This window comes from Hypomesus nipponensis, chromosome 4, assembly GCF_054491055.1.
Source record: "Hypomesus nipponensis isolate SF chromosome 4, ASM5449105v1, whole genome shotgun sequence".
Lineage (NCBI taxonomy): Eukaryota > Metazoa > Chordata > Actinopteri > Osmeriformes > Osmeridae > Hypomesus > Hypomesus nipponensis.
The window spans coordinates 1626059-1646274 of record NC_140364.1 but is presented as its reverse complement, the minus strand read 5'-3'; the positions used below and the strand labels follow the sequence as shown (position 1 = coordinate 1646274).

General features: G+C 45.9%; 1 protein-coding gene across 1 annotated transcript in view; it reads right to left on the bottom strand.

Moving 5' to 3' along the window:
• csmd2 (CUB and Sushi multiple domains 2) overlaps positions 1-20216 on the bottom strand; it is a 228656-nt gene that overhangs the window by 149190 nt on the left and 59250 nt on the right. Inside the window, exon 4 of the mRNA XM_084695567.1 lies at positions 4030-4224. Coding sequence (XP_084551693.1) covers positions 4030-4224 — 195 coding nt within the window. The remainder of the gene's footprint in view (positions 1-4029; positions 4225-20216) is intronic.

Below are 20216 nucleotides of genomic sequence, written 5' to 3'. Positions count from 1 at the left end.
TGTGTACAATGGGATTTGTTAGCTGTGGCTGGCTAGTTGTGTGAGTTGTGTGGGCAATGTATAGTGTGTGTGTGTGTGTTAAAGGATGTGTGTTAGGTGTATGTTTGCGAGGTGTATATGGGGGAGCAGGGCTTGTGTGCACTGGGCCCTGTCAATCACCAGCTTTGCCTGTCACACTGGAAACTTCCCTGGAGGAGGAGGGAGAGGGGGGGGGGGGGGTGCAGAAGAGAAGAACTCCATGAGGTGTGAAGCGGAAGAGGGGATCTCCACAGGAGGGCTAGAAGACAGGGATGAGGAGGATGACAGGTGACAAGAGCGGATGGAGAGGGTGGGAGAGAGGGCAGAGAAGGGAGGGTGACAGGTAACGGTTGAGGAGAAAGAGAGGGAGCGAGGGAGGGAAGGCTGGGGAGGTGAAAGGGGAAGCATGATTGATATTCCTGACCACTTAAACACTTCATACTGAGAAAACTTTTCTTTGTACAAAAATTACACACATCAATAGAATATTTGGCAAATACATCAAATATACACTTGTTGGTGAGGGGAATCGTTTGAATGTGTGCTTAGGCAGTGATTTGATCTGTCTCGATCAACATTCATTTGTGATATTGTCATGGAGATGAGGGCAACTTGGTTCCAGTGTTCTCCATGCACAGTTGGACAGTCCATATTATGGGCTGCCGGAGAGGTTTTCATGCACCCTCTCAGTCTCCCCACAGCACCATGACAACTAAGCTGTGAGGCGAGCATAGACAGCAGGCACCAAGCACTCACACACAGTGACGCTCTCTCTCACGCAGACACCCACACACACACTTTAGCTCCTTCTTGCATCTTTGGTGTGAGGCGTGAGGTTAGAGAAAGAGAGAGAGAGAGAAACAGAGAGAGGTGTGTGGGGGGGGAGGGGGACCTCTAGCTTTTTGCCAGCAGTGACATTTGAAAAATGCAGAACATGCTCCAGCAAACACGCGGGAGCATGAGGGGAGGGGGGAGACAGGGGAGGGGAAGAAAACATGAGAGAGCAGAGGAAGAGGAGAAAAGAGGAGAGGGACGGAAGAACATTTGGGAGAGGAGAGGAGAGGAGAGGAGAAATGGCAAATTAACCTGAAAACCATTTGCAGTTCAGGATATAGACGGTGCCAAACTCTCACCACTAGACTGCATGGATGGGGTCAGTAATTGGACTGACATTAACAATATGCTTATGCATTATGCAGCCATGTTCTCCAGCGTTTATACTGCACCCAGAGACCTCAACTAATGAGTGATGGAAATAGGTGGTTTCTGAAACTTGTTGGCATGTAATTTCTCAGGGTGAAAGTGGCATATTTATGACATTCCTGAACAAGGGAATGGATGCTTGATTTTCCTGTGAGGAGAGAGGCGTGGGCCAATGGGGGGAGGAGGAATGAAGGGGGGGGGCAGAAAGACAAAGTTGGAGAAAAAGATGTATGGATGTATGGATGGACATTTGAAGAAAAGATGTGTGTGTGTGAGAGAGAGTTTGTGTGTGTGTGTGTGTGTGTGTGTAGGAGGTCTTGTTCTGGCATGTGGGGCCCAGCCATGTGTGCTCATGCGTGGGCTTCCTGACTCCCATCCTGGGTACAGATGGTAGCATGTCACACTATCTGCTCCGAGGCCACACACTCATACACGCAGGCAGACAGAGTTTAAGACACGCACGGTCTTGTGTAGTCTAGTCTCAGTACAGAGAAGTCTAGTCTAATCTAGTACCAGTACAGATTGGTCTAGTCTAGTTCCAGTACAGAGTATTCTAGTTGAGTCCCAGTACAAAGTAGTCTAGTCTAGTCACAGTACTACAGAGTATTTTTGTCTAGTCCAGTCTACTCACAATGCAAAGCAATCTACTCTACTTCTGCTACCAAGTAATCTAGTCACAGTACATAATATTCTAGTCCAGTACCAGTACCAGTACAGAGTATTCTAGTGTCAGTACAGAGTCGTCTAGTCTTGTACATCACATTACATTTAGTCATGTAGCAGACACTCTTATCCAGAGCAACTTACAGTAAGTACAGGGACAATCTCCCCGAGACAAGTAGGGTGAAGTGCCTTGCCCAAGGACACAACGTCATTTTTGGCACGGCCGGGAATCGAACCAACAACCTTCTGATTAATAGCCCGACTCCCTGACCTCTCAGCCATCTGACCCCATTAGCATAGTACCATTACATAGTAATATAGTTTAGTACCAGTACAGGGTAGTCTAGTCTAGTATAGCACCAGTACGGAGTAGTATAGTCAAGTATAGTCCCAGTACAGAGTATTCTGGTCTATTACCAGTAAAGAGTAGTCTAGTGTAGCCTCAGCTGTCCTGCTCCTCTCACACACTGGCAGGTGTGTCTCCAGCAGGGGTCCTAGCCAGCTCCCAGCCAAGGACAAATGGATCAGGCACCTGACTGGGCAGTCGTGGAAGGGTTCTGACAAGGCCAGCCCCACATCAGCCCAGCTGCAGTACACCATGTCTGACCTGATCATGACAATGTTCCACTCAACCACCCACAGTGTGTGTGTGTGCGTGTGCTTGTATACGGACGTGTGTGCGTGTGTATGTGTGTACTATGGGGCACAATCCGTGGCAGCGCCACTGCACACAGTTCATTCACTGCGTACTTGCCACGGGTGAAGTATGTGGACTTTGGCGAGTTGTAGCAAACAGCACATGAACACTACACCTTACAGTTTGATAGATAACAAGGTGTGCGTATAGGCAGCCGTGATTAGCACATATTGCATTTGACAAGGCAGGCGCATAGGCAAACGTTATTAGTACTGTGCATAGCTGACTTGCTAGCGCAGCACAGCAAAGCCCTGCAGACACATTAGCTCTTCAGGCTACATCAAGGGATTGCTGGTCCAAATTTGTTTGTGTCCCATTACATGTTTCGCAACGATGAACAGCCTCAAACCAACAAGCCATGGCTGTACCCTCATCCATCATGTTATTATTGTCTTGCATCTCTTAGTTGTGGCCAACTGCAGGTAACCTAGCCTGTATTCATTATAAATCTAGCCTATTATTATGTTGTAAGATGTGGGTCTGGCCTGTGTTCTTTAGTTGGCAGTAGCCTAACACCAGACAAGGAACTAAGGACTAGCCAACTCACTTTCTTTTCATTTATTCCTTCAACTGGATGTAACTGAAACCACGTATGCGATTGAAATATCAACGTAATAACAACTTGGTTAAGATATTAATATGTATTTTCAGTAGCATGGTGACCGAAAGGTAGAGTTCTATGGCAGGGCCAGGGGGCAGGGAGGGAGAGGCGAGGGTGTGGGGGGGGTTGAGGGTAGAAGAAGGAAGGGAGGGCCTAATAGGTCTATAGGGACAGTGAGTTTGAGTCCTAGCTGAGGTGGCTTTTGCATTGTCTCAGCATTTGAATGGCAATAAAGTGTAATCTAACAACACAAACATGAATGATAGATCGACCGAAGGCCAGTTCATTTTCCGACAACAAGTGGGGAAAACTGGCTGGGCTCTGTTGAGGCTGTTCATCGGTGCAGAGAACAAATTTCGAAACAGCAATCCCCTCGTTGCGGGCTAGAATAAAAAGCGAACACGTCTTGGCGTGAAGATGTGTGCAGATGTTGCTGTGCTGCGCTGACACACAGTATGCAAAGCACAAATAACACCTGCCAGTATGCATGCCTACATATCTATCAAACAGTTGAACACGGTGCTCATGTGGCGTGGGTGACGCGTATTTGTGGCGTGTGTCAGGTGTAGTGTGCACGACACGCACGCGATGTGCACGCAACTTTGAAACATGCACATCGCCAGGGAGACACCTACGTGACATGTGTGTGACGTGTGTGTGTACTTTGTAAGTGTATGTAAATGACTTGCGTGCATTCAGAGGTTTGATATGATCTCACAGGCGTATGCAAGCGCTTGTGAGCCCTTTGCATTTACATTCGGGACACGTATTACACCCCCGTATGTGTGCGTGCACGCGCGTGTGTGGGTACGTGTGCGTGCGTGCGCGCATACGCGTGCGTGTGTACCTCGGCAGTAGGGCAGGGGAAAGTCCCAGGCTGCGGTGCCTGCGGAGGTGGCCAAGCAGGACAGGGTGGTGTGGCCCTCCAGGACGAAGCCCTGGCTGCAGCTGTAGCGGATCTTGTCCCCAATGTTGAAGGTGGAGCCCTGCTGGAGGCCGTTCAGCAGCTGGCCCGGGTTACCACAGGTGTAGCTGGGCAGGGCTGGGGGGCAGGGAGGGAGAGGCGAGGGTGTGGGGGCGGGTTGAGGGTAGAAGAAGGGAGGGAGGGATAAGGGTGGGGGGGAGGAGAGAGAGAGAGAGAAAGAGAGAGAGAGAGAGAGAGAGAGAGAGAGAGAGAGAGAGAGAGAGAGAGAGAGAGAGAGAGAGAGAGAGAGAGAGGGGAGGAGGTGTAGTGGGAGGTGGAGAAAAGGAGGAGAGGGGTAGAAAGAGGGAATGAGGCAGAGAGAAAGGGAGGGGAGGAGAGAGGAGGAAATAAAGAGTTAATATACAATATTCAGTATATTTATGATAGAAGAAGAAAGAGACATCTGTGTGTGCAGGTGTGTGTTTTCACATGGTGGGGGGGAGTGGTGGTGGAGGGGGAGCAGAGGACTGTCTGGGCACTTGAGTTCTGGACGAAAAATGGACTCCAATGCAAACAACAGCACGCTGCAAGCACACACACTCTCTCTCTCACACACACACACACATTCTCACACACACACAAACACACACAGCTGAGTCAAGCTGAATAAATGTCACAGGGAACAAAGGTGACAGCTCCCACAGTGATAGAAGCAGTGTGACATTCAGCTCTTGAGCCTTTTCATATTACACTCTTTACACTGTGTGTGTAACACACACACACACAAACTCCCCCTCCCTCTCTTTCTTTCTCTCTCTATCTCGCTGCTCAGTGCAGTATTGAGAAGGATACCATCTTCTGCTTTTTGTTTTATGAAAGTCTGTTTAGTACAGAACAAATGTCAAGCAGACAGGTTTAGGAGAGCCTAACAGTGACACACATTCACAGATGTACAGTAGGCGCATGCTGCAAATGTTCTACGCCCGCTAAGCAGCCTCCAGTAACACAGTATTTCTGCTAACACGTACTGTACTGTAGCTGAGCTTGGCTTGGCTAATCACACATACACTTTGTATGTGTCCCTATTTGTTTTGTCTCACTGTACCTCTCTCTTTAGCTCTCCTTTTCTCCCTCTCTCCCCTACCTTTCTCCCCCCCCCCCCGCCCCCCCTCCTCCTCTCTGTCCGTGTGTTGGTCAGCCAGAGCATGTGTTGGACTTTGGATGGATCTCTGCTCTCTCAGTCGGGTCTGGGCACAGAAGCCTGGCGCTAGTGGACAAACTGCCCCGCAGGATGCTGGCTTCGCTGGCACAACGTCACAGCCCATACCAAGTCACACGGGGGACAGCAGGTCTGCCCGTTTCTCCACGGCCGGGAAGACGGTGTTGAGTTTAAAGACTCAGTTTGATTGAGAGGGATATGGTCATAGTTACTGGGTGTAGCTCAGTGATGGAGCATTTGACTGCAGCATTTGACTGCAAGTTCAAATCCCACCCCTCCCTGAATGTCGCTTTGGATAAAAGCAAATGTGACAAAATTTTAATTGCTCCAGTCCGATGGTACTGTAAGTCTATTGGAAACAGGACGAATTTATATCAACACCACAGACAAAAGCCCAAACAGAGAACATCCTCCACCCAACAATTGAGTTGAACAGTGTGTCAGAACCCCAGAATGTATTCCACCAGTGGCGATGAGTTGTCAGATTGAGTTGTCTCCTCACAGCTCACCCGGGCAAAGCTTCTGTTTTGACCACTGAGGGCCTCACTAATGCATTCTCCACACAGCTCTAACTGATTAGCATAGCCACAAGGTCATGAGCTATTAGCATATTAGCCAAAGTGACTACTTGTTGCACCTATTGGTGAGAATGCGTTACTGCACTCCAGCCCGCGGGAGCCTGTAATTAACCCCTGGTCCTAATGGATACATTGGGGGACTTATGTGGCATGCGAAGAGAGGGAGTGAAAGATGGATATGGGAGGGATGGAGGGGTGGATGGGGGAGGAATGGAGAAAGGAGGGATGGAACGAGGGAGAGAGGAAAAGAGGGAGGGAGGATGGAAGATGGAAGAAAAGAAAGGAGGAATGGATGGATGGACTAAGTGAGGTGAGAGAAATAGGGTGTGAAACAAAAAGCAACAAGAAAATAAAGGTCAGGGAGAGAGAGGGAGTGAACAAGATAGATAGTGACACAAAGAGAGAGAGAGAGATGAGTGCAAAAAAAATATGGCAAGAGCAAGAAAAACAAAAAGGGGGGAAAGGGAGAGCAAGAGGCAAATAAGGGGAGAAGATCAGAGAGAGAGACAGAGAGAATGAAATAGCGAGAGAGAGAGAGAGAGAGAGAGAGAGAGAGAGAGAGAGAGAGAGAGTGAGAGAGAGAGAGAGAGAGAGAGAGAGAGAGAGAGAGAGAGAGAGAGAGAGAGAGAGAGAGAGAGAGAGGGTAGAAGTATGACTGAAATAATTACATATTTGCTAATTAAGACCCCGGCTCTGTCATGTTGGAGGTGTGTGCGTGAGTATGTGAGTGTTTCTAAGCGACATACTGAGACGTGTTGGAATACTGTATGTTTGACAGAGACACAAATAACAACATTGCTGTGATAGGCCCTGACAAAACCTGACTATGTTCTAGATTGTAGCATTTTTCACTTGTCTGCATGCTATCTATCTACAAAACACACTCTGCAAAACACGCGAAGGACAAAGCAAAAGTAGAACAAAAGTTCTGTATTCAATGTCCTTGAAAAAAACTGTATCGTATCACAAAAACAGACAAAAACATCTCCTCAGTCAGACCTCAAAATAAACAATGCCAAATATTCAAAACGCCAAAAATAAAGTCTGTCTTTAAAAAAATAACTTTGTCAAAAATAAATACTGATATCGGGCCCGTCTCGTAAACAGCCGTCCAATTGTGAAATAATAAATCTCCATATAAGGATGACCAGGAAGGAGAACGTGTGCAGCATCTATATATGGCTGAGGCAGGAAGGCATAGCAGCGCTATATAGTTTTAAGAAGACTCTTTCTGCAGAGTAGACCCCAGACGACCACACATATTTGTCAAAATCTCCTCAATTCTCAATTTATATCACTGAGCTGCAATGTCTAAAAAAGCACACACACGCAAGTGCACACACACACAAACACACATACACACAAATGCCTTGTACCTACTAGTTTGTTTGAAAGATTCACATTCCAAGGTGACATGGGCTTCATAATTTAACCACTAAGAATCATTGATATTTTAACTATTCAGAACTTTATTAACTAGCTGGAATTACTTGACCCAATAAGGATGATTCAATCTTGGACCAATTAGCACCATACTCATACTAACCAGGAAAGTCAGGACCATACACACATTCACAAACCATGACCAGACCGACACATTTACGAATCAGGAACATGCACATTTTAACCAGTTAGGACCATTCACACATTCACCATCCAGAAACAATTCCACATGTTTACACATTTCATTGAACCCTTTGTGTTATTACATACACTTTGTTTTTTGTTTTTTTGATAAAACCACTGATATGCTGACAGAGGTCAAATGTGCTTAGAGAAAGAGATAAAAAAAAGAACAATAGAGAGACAGAGGATAGAGAGTGGATGTAGAATGAGTGAGAGGAAAGAGAGAGAGAGAGAGAGAGAGAGAGAGAGAGAGAGAGAGAGAGAGAGAGACAGACAGACAGACAGACAGACATCAGGCGATGGAGAACGAGTGAGAGAAAAAAGAGAGAGAAACAGAGGAGAGAAAGACAGAACAGTGTTCTTCCCGGGGTCAGAATCCAGGACCACATGGGACTGTTTTCTTAGATCCCATCCCCCCAGTGGCCTTGAAGCATTTGTCATGGCAGGTCCATAAGTCACAGGCCTGTGTGTGTATGTGTGTCTTTGTGTGTGTATGTGTTTGTATGTATGTGTGTGTGAGAAAGAGAGAGAGAGAGAGAGAGAGAGAGAGAGAGAGAGAGAGAGAGAGAGAGAGAGAGAGAGAGAGAGAGAGAGAGAGAGAGACCGCTGTCCCTGGGGTCTGAATGCTTTAAGCACTTCCACTGCTGAAACGGCAAAGGATGTTGCTCGTCCATCACTCGCTGCCTGGCACACACATAAAAACAAACACACACAAACACACAAACACACACACCCTGTGCGCATCTACTTTTTTCATCTTTTCTTTTTTTTGGTCTTCATTCTGAGACTAAAAGTAGTCAGGAAGAACCAGAAATAACCAGGAAGTAAAATGTGCTGCAGGGTCACTTCTCACCCAGGATAATGAGGACACTGTCTCCAGAAGACTCCTGACAGACTACATACACACAATATCTGTGTGTAGATATGCCACAGGAAGTGGATGTGGAACAGGAAGTGGATGCTAAGTGTAGCAGCAGAAGTCTCAGCAGTCAGAAGGACAGACTGATGTCTGTTTCACTCATGCACCCCTTGTCTGTCATCCATCCTTCCTTCATCCCTCAGTCACTCTTCTGTCTGAGGAACAGCTGTGTGTCAACACATACACACACACACACACATACATAGCCCACATGGTAGTCAGATATTGCAGATAGAAAGGGAAAACATATTGAGACAAAAACAGTGAGTGAAACAAACAGATAGTGAGTGAGCAAAAGATAACAAAATAAGAGTGAGAGAAAGTGTGGGAAATGAGTGATTGAGAGGAAGAGAGAGAGAGAGAGAGAGAGAGAGAGAGAGAGAGAGAGAGAGGGAGAGGGAGAGAGAGAGAGAGAGAGAGAGAGAGAGAGAGAGAGAGAGAGAGAGAGGGAGAGAGAGGCGGACAGAATCAGGGACAGACAGACGACAGCAAGCAGACTACACTGACGCTCAGATCAGGATACAAGCTGCTTTTGATTCTCTGTCTAACCCCCTTCTCTCTCTTCCTTCTAGCATCTATCCCTCTTTCTCTAAATTTTATTTCTGCAATTTCTCTTTCTCTTAATACTCATAACCTTCCTCTGTCTCTCTGTCTCTCTCTCTCTGTCTCTTTATCTCTCTCTGTCTCTCTCTTTCTCTGTCGCTCCTCTGGACGTGACATTGGGAGATCGATCTTGACACACAAGCGCATTAGCTCAATAAGCAGTTTCTGCTTTGTCAAGCAGCAATCCAATCAATGCTGTCCAAACCCAGCACTTCCTGTGGACAATGGCTGGCAGCTCTCAACCCTACTACGGACAGTGTGCCCTCCCTCACACCGTGATCTCTTTCTATATCTCTCTCTCTCTCACACACAGACACGCAATACAACATAAATACAACTAAACACACACACACACACCCTTCTTGTAGGTGAATCTACTGTCACATCCTTTCTTTCATTGACAGCCTTTCTGGTGTGCTGTCAATGGAGCGTTGCGTGGTGCGGCTCTGTCTACCACCTGGAACACGATGGGCCCAGCTTGTATCCTTGTCCCTTCCATGTTACACCACTGCTACACTGCACAGCACTGCTGCAGTACACTGCCTGCCATCTGTCTGTCCCTCAATCTGCAAAGTGCAGTGTGAGCGTGTGTGAGCTTGTGTGTGTGTGTGTGTGTGTGTAGGTGTGCGTGTGTGAGAGAAAGTGTGGGTGCATGTGTAAGAGTGTGGATAATTGGCCAGCCATCACATATTGATTCATAACTGCATTCTTCACAGTCTGGTATTCTTGGTTGCCATCAGTTACGGGATATTTCCATGAGATATTTCACCGCTTGGCCAATTAATGGTTTGCTACGGACAGACACACACCGACAATCATCAAAATAGGTCACAACGGGTAAGCGCTGAGCCAAGGGCATAGATGGTTAGCAAATAGTTTTTTTTCTGATCATCATCATATTCTGTATGATATAACGTTTTGTTTGTGTGTGTGTGTTCACTCAGTTACTGTTTAATTTAGGAATTAAAAAAAGACAAAAAGAAAGAAAGAGAAAGTGACAGAGGGATACAGAGAAAGAGAGAGAGAGAGAGAGAGAGAGAGAGAGAGAGAGGGAGAGAGCGAGAGGTAGAGGAAGAGAGAGAGAGGTAGAGGTAGAGAGGGAGAGAGGGAGAGAGAGAGACACTGAAGAGGGAGCAGAGAAGGAGACAGCAGTGGCTCAGGGGGTGTATGGATTACCTGGATCACTCAGTTACTGTTTAATTTAGGAATTAAAAAAAGACAAAAATAAAGAAAGAGAAAGTGACAGAGGGATACAGAGAAGAGAGAGAGAGAGAGAGAGAGAGAGAGAGAGAGAGAGAGAGAGAGAGAGAGAGAGAAAAGGGTAGGGTAGGGTAGGGTAGGGTAGGAGGAAAAAACTAGCATGCAGAATCACGGGGAGAGAGGGAGGAGGAAGAGAGAGAGAACAGTAAAGCCAGTGACAGTCTCTCGTCCCATGTCTCAATCCTCCTAGCTCTTCAGACTGAGCTACCTTCTGACAGCTCTGCAGTACACACACATATACACACACCTCCTCTCCACCACTCTCCAGGTTGCCTTGGTAACAGTCAAGGGCCACCTGGGAGGCCTGGGTTGGTTGAAACCTGTAGGTGTGTGCGTGTATGTTTGTGTGTTTCTGTATGTGCGTGTTTCTGTGTGTGTGTGTATGTTTTTTGGTTTGTGTTTCTGTGTGTGTGTATAAGTATAATGTATAAGTGTGTGTTTTTCTGTGTGTGTCTACTTATATATGTGTTTCTGTGTGTGTGTGTGTGTGTGTGTGTATATGTGTATATGTGTGTTTTGTGTGGGTGTGCATGTGTGGGTGTTACTGTGTGTGTGTTTCTGTGTGTTAGTGTGTTTCTGTGTGTATGTTTGTGTGTGTGTGCATGTGCGTGTGTGTGTTTGTGTACGTGTAAGCTAAACATCTAAGTAAAGGCTGTGTATCGTTAGCTCTCTCTCCTCTCTCTTCCCTCTCCTTCTCCTTTCAGTGCTTCCAGGTGGGATTTCAGTTTGTGGTCAACAATAAGAAGGCTTTTGATACTATATGTCATTGCTGAAGGAAAGGGAAGGGGGTGGGGGGTTGACCCTGACCTCAAATACCCAGCATGCAATGCAAGTGTGCAAATTGGCACACAAGATGGTATAGAGTAAATATTTTAAAGAGAAAAGTTTGTTTCAACCTGTCTTGTCCTATTTTTGGGGTAATGACTTCTTTTCCATCAAGTCATTCCAGTAAGCTATTGCAATTATTTCTCTCAATCGTCTCATTTTTCTGTTTATTTGCTCTGTGACCTCTCTCTCTGTCTGTCTCTCTCTCTTTTTCTCTCACATTCACTGACACACACATGCATACACACATGGAGCTCTACTCCATGTAAAGAAGAAGCAGTTGAGTGGTTCCATGGAGCAAACACAAGCTCATAGATCACACAGGTGCTCATCTCACTGTCATCTTGGGAACACAGACACACGCAGACAGACAAAAAATCTCTCTCCTTTCTCACGTTCCCTCACTCGTTCTTCCTCCCCGCTTTCCCTATCTCTGTCTTTTCAGTTCTCTCCTGTCTCTAGTCTCCATCTTTCTCTCTTTTCCCTCTCCCTCCCTCATTTCCTTCTCTCCCACCCCTCCTCTCGTCTTCCCTAAAGACAGTGGAGACAGGTATGCTGTCTGCTTCAGTACCTACAGTGGGTGTTTACACACAGTAGACAGAGCAGAGAGCCAAGCTAAATGACAGGGAAGACAAAACACAAACAAAGATGCACACTCGAACACACGCGCACACACACACATACATACACACAGCACCTTGTTTCAAATTAACTAAAAGCCCCAGTCCTGCTTGAGTCATGTGACAGTCTTTCCATGGTGATGCTGAATGGGAGGTTCTTACCAGAAGGTTCACTAAAGGAATCAGTAAATTGGCTTAGAAGGAAAATGTGTGTGTGTGTAAGGGGTGTGTGTGTATGGAGGGGTGTTTGTATGGGGGGTTGGGGGGTTTGTGAGGGTGTGTGTTTATGCTTGTGAGGGCAGTTAGTGTATTTGTGCGTACGTGCTCTGGTTGAAAACGCTGGAAATACTGCAAATCATCGATTATCAATAAGTGAAAGAGAATAGCAATGAATACAACTGACCTGGTGTGTGTGCATGTGTGATATTGTGTGTGTGTGTGTGTATCTGCTTGCATGTGTAAGTGGCTGTGAGAGGACATGTGAGTCTAGTGTTTGAAAGGGCAAACCTCAGCTATAAATCACTCTATGGTATAGATTATATACCAAGAAATACTATGCAATCACAAACTCACTCCTAGAACAATCCAAATAGAATTGCATGAAATTAGATTGAGATGTGTTTGACCCAACTGATGGCCCATAGGCTCTATTTAAACCCATATTCAAAAGTATTTACACAACATATAATTTGGATTGACTGCAGGGGCAAACTTCCATTCAATAAACATGTCATTTTAATATCACTGATGCACTCAGTGAGAGAAAAAATATGAGGACCAGAGAGAGGCCGAGGGACTCACTCTAGTCCTCTATGCCAGAGAGAGACCGAAAGTGGGAGCGAGATGGAAAGAAGGAGAGAGAGAAATAAAGAGAGACAAAGACAGATAGTGAGGGTGCTACCAGCCCCAAATCCACAACCTCCACTCAACCAAAACTGATGCTGATCTTCTGCAGGAAAGGACTTCTTTAATTTGTCCACTCGATTGGCTGTGCTTCAGGTCAATAGATAATCGATAAACAACTAGAAAGTTCAGGTCAACAAATGGAAAGGTTTGATCAATAAATGTTAATTGACCTTTAGGAGGTTGATGGAAGCTGTGGTGGACCTGACCAGAGCTGCAGGGAAAATATGTCCTGGTCAGGAACACATGACATTCATACCATAGCACGCTCCTGTAAAGGGGGGGGGGGGGTTGTGTGTTTGTATGAGTGTGTGTATGTGTGTATGCGTGCGAGAAAAGAGGAGAAGTTCCACCAATCTAACTGAGCTCCCCTGCTGTTGCAACCAATATGATACAGTTTTAGGAGATCTGAGGAAAGTCAAGGAAAGACTGACACCCTCAAACCATCTCTCAGTCTCCCTCTCTCTCTCTTTCTCTTGGGTCAGTTCACCCTCTTTTCTGTCTCATCACTGTCAAGCTAATTCTCAGTGCAGAGATTGACGGATGGCAGGGTCGAATGAATAGTCAAAACACACACACACATACATTCAGTCAGTTATATGAACAATATAGCCTAACCTCTCTGTCTCTCTTTGACACACGCAAACACAGACAAACACACTTGTATCATGCCAAATAGCGGATATGAGACATGATGCCTCCAGGTTTCCTTCATCGTCTCAATTTTTTGCTGACAGCACATTTTAAATGGACAGTCTAATGTCCTCTCTCTCTCACACACACACACACATAGTGTACATTGAGATGTGCTTCCGCCATGTTGCTCCCATATTAAGCTACCCAGCGATCTCGCATTGTGGAATCCCACAAGAGGAGTATGAACAGATAGATGGAGAGAAGGAAAGTCTAGGGGGAAAAAAGCCTGGGGAGGTGGAGGGGGGGTGGAGTTGTCCCCTTAGAGCAACTGACAGTTTTCTATGCACTGTTAGTGTCATGGTACTTTGTCACATGTACGCACACACATTCATTCACTCACAGACACACACATGCGCACGTACTCACTTCCACTTCTCTGCAGTTCAGAAACAATGACACCCTAATCCGAGCACAATACAGTACTAATCCACACAAAACAGGGATTGTGTCAGAGAACAAACGTTGAAACGAGAGAGAATGAGGGAGAGAGAGAGAGAGAGAGAGAGAGAGAGAGGGAGGGAGGTTACAAAGCTAACAAGTGACGGAAGCTAATCCTGATGAAAGATAGAGAAGCTGGGAGACAATGATAAAGATCCTCCGCTAATATTGAGAGATGGGGGAGATATTGTAGAAAGAGAGATGGAAAGAGAGAAAGGGAGGGGGAGTGAGAGAAATATGGAGAGTAAAAGAGAGGGGAGAGAGATGAACAATTATTTACAAAAAAAATGACAGCAATGTCTCCAACCTTTAGCTGGTTGTGTTGCTCGTTCCTCTGTATTATCATGCACACACACTTACAAACACACACACCAAGAGCCAATTACTCTAAAGCTTGAAGTCTGCATCTGCGCCGTCCTTTGTTTGACCCATGTAACTGCAACCAATCAAACTGCATGACCAGTGTCTGACACTGTAACCTCAACCAATCACACTGAATGGCCAGTGTTTAAACCTGTAACAGCGACCAATGACGCTGAATGGCTACTGTTTGATCCTGTAACAGTGACCAATCATTCTGCATGGTCAGTGTTTCATATAAACCACAAACAAGCACCACTCTAGTTACTGGAGACCCACCTATAACCCTGACCCAATTCAGCATGACCACACTCAGAAAGCCATCTTGTATTTGATGAAATTAGACAGTTTACAGAGATGGTAAAACCATGGTTCTGTGTACTGTTGCAGGTGGTATGAATATCTTGTTGGACAGAGGTAGACAAAGATTATTTTTTACAAAGATAAATGTTATAATTGTGTTATAATGTGAATAATTAATCATATAAACTGCAGCTAAGAAAACATTCACAATGTTAAAACCTATGCAACTCTTTCTGATAGGATTATGTAACCAACGTATCACATGCTGTTGCTCTTTGAATAGAGAGACCAATGACATCTGATTTATCTATAACAGTCAACCAATCAGACAGTATGTAACCTGTCATGACCAACCAATCAGATTCTAGCCAACCCGTCATAAACAACCAATCAGAAGTTAGAACTCCTATAACTCATTTCACAGTGGCATGAAGAAAACATGGTTGTTGGGCATTTCAAGGGTGGATGTGCTCAAGTGTGTGTGGTTGTGTGCGTCTACCTAATTAAGCATTACCACAGCTCTGCTACCACATTCCCTGAACTCTGTCAGGAAGCACTTCAGAGACATGAGTCACTCTCTCTCCACTCTGTCTATCTTCTGTCTTTTTTCCCCCTCTGTCTATATATATATATATATATATATATATATATATATATATCCATATCTCCCTCTTCCCCACTCCCCCCACTGTTTTATCTGTCTCTCTCTCCCTCCTGTTTCTCTCCCTATCCCCTTCTCTATCTCCTCACTTCTCTATTGTGTACCACCAACCCCTTTCTATTTCCACCGTCTCTTCTTCTCCCACTCTCTCCCAATCTTCCTCTCTCTCTATATATCTCTCTTTCTCCCCTCCCTCTCTCTCCTCAGTTCAGTGTTCAGGATTCAGGGAGGGTAGGTTCTGTCAGGGTGTATTCTGACAGCTCAGGGGGTCTCGGCTGGAGAAAACAGACAGGCATGCCAGAGACACCTCACTGTTCACTCTACCTGACTGCACACACACACACAAACACACGCACGCACGCAAGCATACACGCGCACACACATATGCACAGACTTGAACACACGCATGCACACACATCCACAAACACGCCAGCCCGTCTAGCTCTGCCTGCCTGCTTGTCTGTCTGTTTGCCTGTTGTGGTTCAATCGCACAACCTCACACTCTGTGTGCCCGAAACATGCTTTAAAAAGGTCACAAGGTCACACACACACACCCCTTGGGTATCTGGCTCGGAAAACCTCGAAACACGCGGTCAAATGGTCACACCATAGTGAGGTCACACTACCAGGGGGACTGTTGTTGAACGGCACCAATGTGACATGGTCACACAGACACTCATGCACACTGTGTAGCTAGCTCAAACTGTGACACACACACACACACAAACAGTCAACACAGACAACACCAAAGAATCACACAGAAGGATGCCCTTTCTGATCACGGCTCACTGCACAGAGGACTGTGCCATTCTGTTTGTGTCTCTGTGTGTATATGTGTGAGTGTTTACGTGTGTGTTTTGTTCTCCTTCAGAGGCCCACAGTACACCAGCCGCTGGCCTGAACTATAGATACAGACAGGACCCCATTTCCCCCCCGCCAACAAGCAGAGGGATGGCGGAAACAAAGGAGCAAAAAAAAAAGAAGTGTGGATTTGCTTGCGAAACATCGTTGCCAGGGGAACGCTGGTGGCTGGATTGGAACTGTCAAGATCTCTCTTAGCTCAAATCAGAATAAAATAAAAGGGATTTTAGAAGTATAAAAAATGAAAAATAACAGAGTGGGAGAATAAAATTTGGAGTGAAATATCCATGTAATTGTGAGGCAGGGAAGAGGGTTAGGATAGGAGTAGGGGTAGGAGCTAAAGCGTGCAGTCAGTCCTGGCCTAAATCTCCACATTCCATCCTCATGAAATAGCAAACTATTTTTCTAACTGTATTTAACCATGCAGACTCTCCACCTTCTCCTGCTTGGGAGATAATCTGAGCCTTGGGCAGAGAGGGGACAGACAAAGAGAGGAGAGAAAGAGGAGGAGGAGAGAGGGAGCAGAGAGGATGGGAAAAATGTTCTCGATCCGAAGTTCCTCCATGTCTCAGTAGAACGATTGATACAAAAATGCGCTCAGTGTACTGTAAATCAAGAAACTCAAAAACAGTAGAACTCTGATGGCAATCGGAAGTCAAAACCCTTAAGAAACCTTCTGGACACTTTGACTTACTGTGAAAGGCAGGAGAGGTGTAAGACTACGTGTGTGTGTGTGTGTGTGTGTGGCGAGGTATCGCGCACGCAAGACACGGTCTTCATTAGCCTGACGAAGGGCCGCCGGAAAAACAATCAGCTGTTAATTAAGTGTCAGAAGCGTTTAACAGTGAGCCGCGTGCCGCTCCTTTCCCACGCCAGACGTTAATAACCGCCACAATGTGCCAGAGCCCAAACTCTGCCTCCTCTTGCCAAAAGGTCTACTGTCTTCACAGTTGTGAATTTATTTTTTTCTTCACATAAACATAAATACTCTCCATGCTGAACAAATGTTCAAGGGAGGGCCACACATGTGCTGCCAATACAACTTCAATGCATGCCAGAAATAAATGGTATAGTTAAAGATTAAAACATCATGAGAGAGAGGAAGAGGGAGAAAGACAATTATAGAGAGCGTTAGAGAGGAGAGCGATAGAGACAGAGCAAGAAAGAGAGAAGGGGAAAGAGACAGCAAGAAAGACAGATAGATAGGAGAGAGAGGGGAGTTTGAACACAGTGTTGTATTGTCACACTGTGTTAGGAGAACCCATCTACAGTGTGACTTGATCTGACTAGCTGATGCACACAGCCTCCAAGCCACCACACAGTGCTATCACACTGACTGAATGTGGCCAACAAGTGTGAAGACAGAGAAGACCTGATAAATTAAAAAAATGTTTGTCGGAATATTTGAATGAAAAAGCATACTTGAGTAAGCATTTAGCCGTAGTTTATTAATAGATTTAATCTCTGTAAGCACAACAAAGGACCCAGTAGGAAAACTACAACCCCTTCAAATACCTGGCCCTCATATTTCTCAGGTAACCTCCGAATCTCTTTTTGTGTTTGTCAGGAGGGACTGACCAGAGGAGACAGGGAGTGGAGAAGGATGATGTCACATCCTCATATGTACAGTGACATCCTGCAAGGACAGAGCAATATGCAGTCTTGAACCCCAGTCAATTGGAGAACCATGGGAGAGAGAGTGTCTGAATGTTCTGCAGGGGAACTTGTTGGAGTGTGTCAACGTCACCTTGTTGCATGATGTCACGTAGAGAACGTCAAGCAGTATGAAAGGAATGTTGGACCCAGTTAGAATCTTGGGTGGAGGCATGAAGGAACTGCTGAGGTACATATTTACAAGTGAACTCACTATCTCTCTGTATCTCCATCTGCCTGGCTTTCTCTGTCTCTTTGTCTGTCTGTCTCTCTCCCCACATCTTTGTGTCTTTCTATCCCTCTCTGTCTCTCTCACCTCTTCTGTCTCTCTCTCACTTCGTCTCAGGTCTTTCTCCCTCCCTCTCCTTCTCTTTTGACTTACTTCCACTCTCTCTCAATCTCTCTCACTCTCCCCCTGTCTCTCGCTCCATCTCTCTCTCTTCCCCCTCCTCTCTCATAACAGGTCACCTCTTGATGCCAGACCCATATGGGGTGTGATTGAAACAAAATTCAGGCATCGAAACTGTGTTCCGGAGAGATCCACAGGGTAAACAAACTACAATCTACTTTTAACATGTCTACTTACACCCCAACCCTGGTCAGGTCCAACCCCAGCACCCAGTCTAGGGTGCCGGCCTCACCTCACCTCCCCTTCCCTTGCACACCACTTGGCTCAACGCTCGGCCGTTCGGGAATGTTCTGGCGCTACCATGGCAACAGCTCATGTGTGATGCTCGCAATCACGGTCCCCGGTCTAATTATCCACCGAGTCGTCATGACAGCAGCATCTCTGAGACCTCAACATCTCCTGACAAATAATCTACGCTGATTGGCTGTCTGGTATATGTACAGGGAACAAGACAGAAGCTGATTGGCAAACGGGTATACAGGCAAAACAAACTGAAAACTGACTGGGTTTGATTTACCCATATGGCTATGTAAAATATGGCTATGAATTATGTATTGTATCTTCAATGATGGCCATCTTTTGAAACTCTTCTAGTTATTCAATACCGTTCCTGGAGAGATACCCTCCTGTAGGTTTACACTTTAACCCTGCTCCTGGAGAGATACCCTTCTGTAGGTTTACACTCCAACCCTGCTCCTGGAGAGATACCCTCCTGTAGCTAGCCTCATTCAGCTTGTCAAACAGCTATTAAATGTGCAACATGTGTGTTGGGGTTTCAGTTCAAACATCCAGTACAGTAGCCCTCCAGTGGCAGTCATTCCAAGAATATCACACTGAAAACACATGAGTTTTGTTTGAGATCCCTCTAAAAAACATTTCCTGTAAAGAATGCAGCTCTCTTGGCAATGTTTATGAGTTTATTCTGCTTTCAAGGCCATTCAGTAAACAAAGATTTGCAAGACTGCCTTGGTTACCACATGGTAACTAGACATATGTGTTATTGACACAGACTATTCAGAGGAAGGGATTCAATTCCGTAAGTAGACTCTAGACATTATGTACATCTTTGCATCTCTCTGTCAAGATATTCATGTTTATCCCTGTGGTGCCGCTTGTATTGAAGGCAGCTATAACATATTTCCATACTCACCCAGCCTTGGCCAGCCAGCTAGTCTGTACAGTGAGGAACTTATGTGATAATTAAGGTAATCACTGTCATGTTGATCTCAGTCTTGCTTTCACAAAATAATAGAGAAGGGACGTGATTTAAGTGTGTGCATATGTGTGTGTGTGAGTGTGAGCGAGAGAGAGAACAAGAAAGAGAGAAAGAGAGAGGCATCAGCTATGTAGTCTCACACACACACACACCTGAATCTCCACCTGGTTCAGTAGCCTGCCTTGACAGTATCACACTTTTGGACAGACACATTATATGCCTACGTGCCAACAGGTGTGCCAGTCAGCTACATAGAAACACACGTAAGCATGCATGCATTTACACATACACACACACAAGCATACACACACACACACACACACGCATGCCAACAGGTGTGCCAGAGAGGTGCCAACACACAGCAGCATCTCCTCAGGACACCCCCCCACCCCTGCAGTGTATGCTCTAATGAGGTGAGGCTGGGAGCAGGGCCAGGGACACTCTCCCGGGGGAACTGAGGCCAATGAAGGCTAAATTAGAGTGTGTGTGAGTATGTGTGTGTGTATGTGTGTGTGTGGGTGTGTGCGCGCATGCTGAGGGGAGGAAGGGGGGCAGAGGGTAAGGTTGTGGGTTCAAAATGGTTTCCATTAGCCTCAGCTGCCCCTATGCTGTTCCTATGACACACACACACACAAACAAACAGATACACACATGCTCACGTCACACACACACACAAACAATCAGTAATAAGAATCCCAAGCTCAATAAATGGCGGTTTTGCACACGCACACACAGAGACACACACTAGCACACACACTTTGTCTCTCACAATATGGCAGACTCACTAGGCTAATTTGTTTATTTGTGTCCTAGCGTGTGTGCTTTATTTATGCACTGAGTAGATTAATTCAAGCCTGGAGCCACTGGTCACATTTAATCAAATAAGTGGAGGGCCCGTTGTTCCCTCCAAGCACAGACAGCAGAACACAGAGAGCTCTCTGAGAGCTAATACAGTCTTCTGAGAGGGAGGGAGGGAGGGA